The sequence below is a fragment of the Austrofundulus limnaeus genome, unplaced genomic scaffold, assembly GCF_001266775.1.
Source record: "Austrofundulus limnaeus strain Quisiro unplaced genomic scaffold, Austrofundulus_limnaeus-1.0 Scaffold179, whole genome shotgun sequence".
NCBI lineage: Eukaryota > Metazoa > Chordata > Actinopteri > Cyprinodontiformes > Rivulidae > Austrofundulus > Austrofundulus limnaeus.
In genome coordinates this window covers 753,592-760,802 of record NW_013952581.1, presented here as the reverse complement: position 1 = coordinate 760,802, position 7,211 = coordinate 753,592, and the positions used below count along the sequence as shown (strand labels likewise).

General features: G+C 47.6%; 2 protein-coding genes across 2 annotated transcripts in view; one reads left to right on the top strand and one right to left on the bottom strand.

Annotated features, from left to right (window-relative positions):
* Window positions 1–1,085: 1,085 nt before the first annotated feature.
* Window positions 1,086–2,331, bottom strand: LOC106524223 (protein app1; the record flags this gene model as incomplete). The annotated part of the gene is given in 1 exon segment (XM_014017948.1): window positions 1,086–2,331. A coding segment is annotated over 1 exon segment (598 nt), but the record flags the coding sequence as incomplete, so codon positions are not given.
* A 1,102-nt stretch (window positions 2,332–3,433) lies between these two features.
* The window catches only part of nt5e (5'-nucleotidase, ecto (CD73)), a 17,220-nt gene continuing 13,442 nt past the window's right edge, over window positions 3,434–7,211 (top strand). Inside the window, exons 1-2 of the mRNA XM_014017946.1 lie at window positions 3,434–3,856; window positions 5,744–5,966. Coding sequence (XP_013873400.1) covers window positions 3,536–3,856; window positions 5,744–5,966 — 544 coding nt within the window. The 5' untranslated portion in view covers window positions 3,434–3,535. The remainder of the gene's footprint in view (window positions 3,857–5,743; window positions 5,967–7,211) is intronic.

Below are 7,211 nucleotides of genomic sequence, written 5' to 3'. Positions count from 1 at the left end.
GGAAGCAGCAGCTGAGTGAACATCTGTTTGTTCACGGAGACAAATCTCACAGTTCATTTAAAGTTCGAGATGAGATTCTGATTGTCTTCACAGAACGATGTAAACATTTTAGTTTTTAAATCAGCGTCTCTGTCATCCTGACGATCCAGCCCCAGACTCTCCTTCTGTTCAGTTATATCCCTCCTCCTCTCCCTCCTCTTCCTCCTGCTTCAACATATTTGTGGTGAAGCCTGGAGGTTAGGAAAGTAGGCGTGCGAGCAGCAAATCACTGCCTCCAACTTTCAGACCATCTGCGAGGAAATATGGGAGGGGAAGTGAATCAAAACTGTTCTTCATCATCATCTCCTCCTCCTCCTCCTCAGAGGACCGTGAATCCTGGCAAGTTTTTAATCTGACTCCTGGTTTCTGTCCATGTTCTGACACATCCTGGACTTCTTTATTCATCAGATCTGGCTGAGAGAGGAGTTTAACTGCCAGATCCTCAGAGGCTGAGCCCAAAACCCTTCTGGTCTAGGATCTGGTTCTGTAGTCTTGGTCCAGACCTCAGGACCACAGGTGAGGGAGGGACCATAGAAGGATCCAGTTTAGATTCAAGTCCTTCCTCACCAGGACCGACGAAAACAACATTTTCATTACTGAAGAAGAGGATCCACCCTCATCCTTCCATCACTCAGGAGGAAGACCCTCAGAGACCCTCTGAGACCTGAAACCCTCCTTCAGCTCAGATCCAGGTTTAATGCTGCTGGTTCAGAACCAGCTCCTCCTCTGATTTGGAAAAACCTTCATTCTTGTCTGGAAGCTGTTTTTATTTTTATTGGTTTATTTTTGATCAGCTGCAGATAAAACCTCCTACTGGTCCTCCTGATCCTCCTGATCCTACTGGTCCTCCTGATCCTACTGGTCCTCCTGGTCCTACTGATCCTACTGGTCCTACTGGTCCTCCTGATCCTCCTGGTCCTACTGGTCCTCCTGATCCTCCTGATCCTACTGGTCCTCCTGATCCTCCTGGTCCTCCAGATCCTACTGGTCCTCCGGATCATACTGGTCCTCCTGATCCTCCTGATCCTACTGGTCCTCCNAAGCAGGACACGACCAGGTAGACAGAACAATGATCCGACAATGAGACAGAGACAAGACTGAGCTTAAATACACAGAAACCTAATGAGGGAACAGACAACACCTGGGGAGAAATACAAGGGTAATCAGCAATGTGAAGTGGGGCAGCTGAGCTGAGACACACGGGAACATAGAAACACTAGGAAAAACCAAGGCCTAAAATGACAAACCATGACAGTACCTCCCTCTTAACGATCGTCACCAGACGATCAACAAGGAGAGGCACGGGACAAGGGGAGACGTGACAAGACAGAACTTGAAGACAAGACATGAAAGTTCAGGGGGACGGCCAGGGAACCCTCCATGGCGAGGCCCCACAGAAGCAGACATTGAGCCCCAGGAGGAGGCGGGAGCAGACAAGGAGCCAAGGGAGGAGGCAGGAGGCGATGAGGAGCCGTCGGAGGTTGATGGAGCCAGAGCCTTGGCGACGGCGAACACAGGCGACAGAGGGGACGAAGAGGCGACGACTTGACGACATGGAGGCGACGGCAGCCGAACCAGGCGATGAGGAGGTGATGGGCAATGAGCCAGGCAATGGGCGACGTGGAAGCAACGGCAGCCGATCCAGATGTCGTTGAGGCGCCGGCAGCCGACTCACGAACCTCAGAGAGTGCCGACTAGGGGCTCGCCAACACCGGAGACATCGGGACCACCAACTGTGGAACCACCGGGACCTCCAATTGTAGAACCACTGGCTGTGGAACCACCGGAACAGGAACAACTGGCTCAGAAACCACCAGCTCAGGAACCACCAGAACTGGAACCACCAACACTGGAACCAGAAACACTGGCTCAGGAAGCACTGGAACAGGAACCCGAACAACCGTCGCAGGAGGAGCAGAAGGGGTGGGAGGGTTGGTACCAGATGACTCTCCCAAAACCCTCTGCACAAACCGGTGGAGCAGCTGATGGCCTGGCAGGAGGAGCAGATCTGGGCGCTCCCCCAGAACGCGTTCTATCTGCCGGCAGATGGAAAATCTGTTGGAGAGCATTGAGATCCCACTGAGGAACTTCACCGACCCTCCAATGATGAGGGATATCACCTGTTCCTCCCAGGGGGGCAAGGACGGGACCAGCTTCTCAAGGGCAGAAGGAGGAAGACCAGCCGAGGCGGGCCCAGGTGACGCTGGTGGACTCCAACAGCGAGAGGAGAAAGACCGGCTCACCGAGGGGCGGCGAGAAAAAAAATCTTGCTCCTCTTTAAAAAAAAAAACCCGAAAACGGGGAGCCTGTGGGCTGGGTGCGTGGTCGGATCATTATGTCAGGACCAACAAAATAACTCAGGGCACAGGCAGGTTTCAAAAATCAAAAAGCACGWGGCCTTTAATGAAAACTCAAAGAGGCTGATAATACAGCAAAAACTCACTTGACTTGGAGGTAGACAAAGAACAAGAAGCAGGACACGACCAGGTAGACAGAACAATGGTCCGACAATGAGACAGAGACAAGACTGAGCTTAAATACACAGAAACCTAATGAGGGAACAGAAAACACCTGGGGGGAAATACAAGGGTAATCAGCAACGTGAAGTGGGGCAGCTGAGCTGAGACACACGGGAACATAGAAACACTAGGAAAAACCAAGGCTTAAAATGACAAACCATGACAAGTACCTCCCTCTTAACGATCGTCACCAGACGATCAACAAGGAGAGGCACGAGGCTTTCCAGCGACAAGTCCCTACTTGGGAGCGGCTACGTATGCTGTGTTTTTGGGAAATTGTAGTCGGTGAGTTTACTATTTCATACTACTCCTGTGATATTACCACTATTTCTACTTCCTGTTATCTTCTTCGTCATCATCTTTTTCGCCAGTAGAAACAGCCGGTTGTTGATCACGTGACTCCCATGATGTGAAAAGTGTTTCTATTGCAGTTTTGCAAAAAACACCAATTTAGATACAGCCGAAATACCACCTCATCCTAGCGCAAAAACATTTTGTCGAAAAACGTAATTTTTTTCCCGAAATTGACGTGTTTCCATTGAGCAAATTTATTTTCGAAATTCTAATTTGCGCATTTTCATGGTCAATGGAAACGCAGCAAATGTTTATGTTGAAATCTTTCCAAATTAAAAGTTTTAGTTTATGAAAGAAAAATCCGCTGAAACAACATGTAGTAGCTAGAATGATTCTTCGGTTGTTATCAGCTAAAAAATATTTGGCACTGAAGCTGAAGAATAAGGAACAAAGTGATTTCTCATCAGCTGAAAAGAATGAGTTTAAACTAGAGAACTTGGCTTTTAGTTTGGTTGAGATTATTATTATTATTTCATTTTATTTTTGGCACTAATCTACTTCCATACATCATTTAAATAAAGACTAAAAGAGGAGGGAGATACCGGAGCAGGAGAATCCCTCCTCCTCCTCCTCCTCCTGCTGCAGGTCCAGTTCTGTCACAACTCTGGAAGCAGCTTCAAGAGATGGTTCGGTCTGGGTTCTGTCCCCTGCTCCTCCTCGCCCTGTTGGGGGTGTCCTCCGGCTGGGACCTGGTTCTGCTGCACACCAACGACGTGCACGCGCGCGTGGAGGAGACCAGCGTTAACTCGGGAAAATGCGGGGGAAGCGGCTCGTGCTTCGGTGGGGTGGCGCGGAGAGCCACCGCGATCCAGCGGGTCCGGAACTCGGAGCCCCACGTCCTGCTGCTGGACGCAGGAGACCAGTTCCAGGGGACTGTCTGGTTCAACGTCTTCAAAGGAGCCGAAGCCGCGCGCTTTATGAACCGCCTGAGATACGATGTGATGGTGAGGAAGAGGATTATATGTTGGATTAACTGCAGGAACAGGTGTAAACTGTAACAACAAATTATACTGGAATAACAGATTAAACTGTAATAACAGGTTTAAAACTGTAATAACAGATTAAACTGTAATAACAGATTTAAAACTGTAATAACAGATTAAACTGTAATAACAGATTATACTGCAATAACAGGTGTAAATGTAAAAAAATTAAACTGTAATAACAGGAGTAACAACAGCTGTACACTGTAATAGCAGATTAGAGTGTGTAATAACAAGTTTAATTTGTAATAACAGATTAAACTTTAATAAGTTTGATCTGTAATAACAGTGTAATAATAGATTAAACTAATAATTCAATTCAGTTTATTTATATAGCGCCAAGACAACATACGTTGTCTCAGGGCACTGTACATAAAAAGAATAATTTAAAGAAGAAACCAGCAGATTGTGTTGAATCACTTCATCACAGTCTCCCATCCTGAGCAAACAGTGGAGAGGAAAAACTCCCTGCTAATCAGGAAGAAACCTCCAGCAGAACCAGGCTCAGGACAGGCGGTCATCTGCCTCGACCGGCTGGTTGAGGGACAGGAAGGAGACACAGGTAAACACAGAAGAACTGGTCCAGGTGCACCTTCTGGAAGAGACAAAGATAAAAAACATGAAAGAAATAATTAAAATAAATGTAGAGAAGAGAGACTAAAGACAGAGTGAGGAAATGTGCTCAGTTTGTGCTCCAGCAGTCTAAAGGGCTCGACACACGGGCAGCGACAAACTACAGCGATTAACGGCTGTCATCGCAGTCAGGGTGAAACCCGACACACGGGACGCGACAGCGATCGCAGCGTTGTGAATCACACTCTCAGGTTGCTTGTCTTCACGAAATTTGATTGGTTCTTGACTCTGATGGCGGGTGTGCATTACGGACGTGTAAACTAAACAAATCTTGCGATGCTAATGATATTGAAAAACAAACATACATCAAGATACAATTTTATGAGGAAAAACTTACCATAAACTTCACCCTGGTGCCAATAAATTCCCACAAAGCTGCCTTTTTTAATAATCACTTGGTGAAAGTGTTAGCTAACGGCAATGTGTAGCATACTCTCCTCTCATTGGTCAGTCAATGAAACCCTTGCTGATTGGTTGTACGCTAAGCGACAGCGACAAAAGTTGAACATTTTTCAACTTTCATATGTCGCGTCGCAAGCTCGCGTGTGCACGTCTACGTGTACGTGCGCGAAATTTCACATGCACTATTTTCGCCAGTTGCTTAGCACTTAGAACTGATTCAGAAGGCGAAGCTCTCGGTTTACCGGTCGGTCTATGTTCCAACCCTCATCTTTGGTCACGAGCTTTGGGTAGTAACTGAAAGAACGAGGTCACAGATACAAGCGACTGAAATGAATTTCCTCCACAGGGTGTCTGGGCTCTCCCTTAGAGATACGTAGGCTGAGAAGCTCAGTCATCTGGGAGGGACTCAGAGTAGAGCCGCTTCTCCTCCACGTCGAGAGGAGCCAGTTGAGGTGGCTCGGACATCTGGTTAGGATGCCTAATGGACGCCTCCTTGGTGAGGTGTTCTGGGCATGTCCCACTGGGAGGAGGCCCAGAGGAAGACCCAGGACACGCTGGAGGGACTATGTTTCTCGGCTGGCCTGGGAACACCTTGGGATTCCCCTGGATGAGCTGGCCCAAGTGGCTGGGGAGAGGGAAGTCTGGGTCTGTCTGCTTAGGCTGCTGCCCCTGCGACCCGACCCCGGATAAGCGGAAGAAAACAGACAGATGGACGTTTAAACTGTAATAACTGATGAAATAACAGATTAAACTACAGATTTATGCTTTAATAACAGATTAAACTATCTTTGACTCGTTGCGTTTGTTTCTCAGGTTTTGGGGAACCATGAGTTTGATAACGGTGTGGACGGTCTTATGAAGCCCTTTCTGGAGAACGTTAACTTCACCATCATCAGCGCCAACATCCGACCGGACCAAACTCTGGCGGCCACCTTTGGAAAGTCCTTCATGCCGTACAAGATCTTCAAAGTCGGTGATCAGAAGGTGGGAGTGGTGGGATACACGTCACGAGACACATCGTCTCTGTCCAAACCCGGTAAGTTCTGCTGCACACCGTTCAGAATCTGAGCCTGAATGGTGGAAATGGGTTGTTCTGAACATCCTGCTTCTCAAACTGTGGTACAAGTACCTCTGGTGGGACTAGGAAGAGGTTCTGGTGTCCACTTTCAAAAGACAAAACAGCTGAAGAAGCTCTGAGCAGAGACTGTTTGGTTTTGAACCTGAAAACTAAACAGTTTCTGTCTCTGTTGACCCAAAACACTTCAGACGATTCCAGGAAAGACATGAGTTCTGGACTCTGGAACCAGCCGAGCGATTCTGCTGGAAACTGATCCACTTCCTGTCAGGCAGAACCTGAAGACTTGTTTAGTTTTCACTCAGACTGCTTCTGAGTCTGCAGTCCACAGATCTGTCTCTGGTCTCTGGTCCACATATCTGTCTGGTCTCTGGTTCACTGTATCTGTCTCTGGTCCACAGATTTGTCTCTGGTTCACATATCTTTCTCTGGTCTCTGGTTCACATATCTGTATCTGTCTCTTGTCCACAGATCTGTCTCTGGTTCACATATCTGTCTCTTGTCCACAGATCTGTCTCTGGTTCACATATCTGTATCTGGTTCACATATCTGTCTCTGGTCTCTGGTTCACAGATCTGTCTCTGGCCTCTGGTCCACAGATTTGTCTCTGGTTCACATATCTTTCTCTGGTCTCTGGTTCACATATCTGTCTCTGGACTCTGGTTCACATATCTGTCTCTGGTTCACATATCTTTCTCTGGTCTCTGGTTCACATATCTGTCTCTGGTCTCTGGTCCACATATCTGTCTCTGGTCTCTGGTCCACAGATCTGTCTCTGGTCTCTGGTCCACAGATTTGTCTCTGGTCTCTGGTTCACATATCTTTCTCTTGTCCACAGATCTGTCTCTGGTCTCTGGTCCACATATCTGTCTCTTGTCCACATTTCTGTCTCTTGTCCAAAGATCTTTTTCTGGTCCACAGATCTGACTGTGGTCTCTGGTTCACATATCTGTCTCTTGTCCACAGATCTGTCTCTGGTTCACATATCTGTCTCTTGTCCACAGATCTGTCTCTGGTTCACATATCTGTCTCTTGTCCACATATCTGTCTCTTGTCCAAAGATATTTTTCTGGTCCACAGATCTATCTCTGGTCTCTGGTTCACATATCTATCTCTTGTCCACAGATCTGTCTCTTGTCCACAGATCTGTCTCTTGTCCACAGATCTGTCTCTTGTCCACAGATCTGTCTCTTGTCCACAGATCTG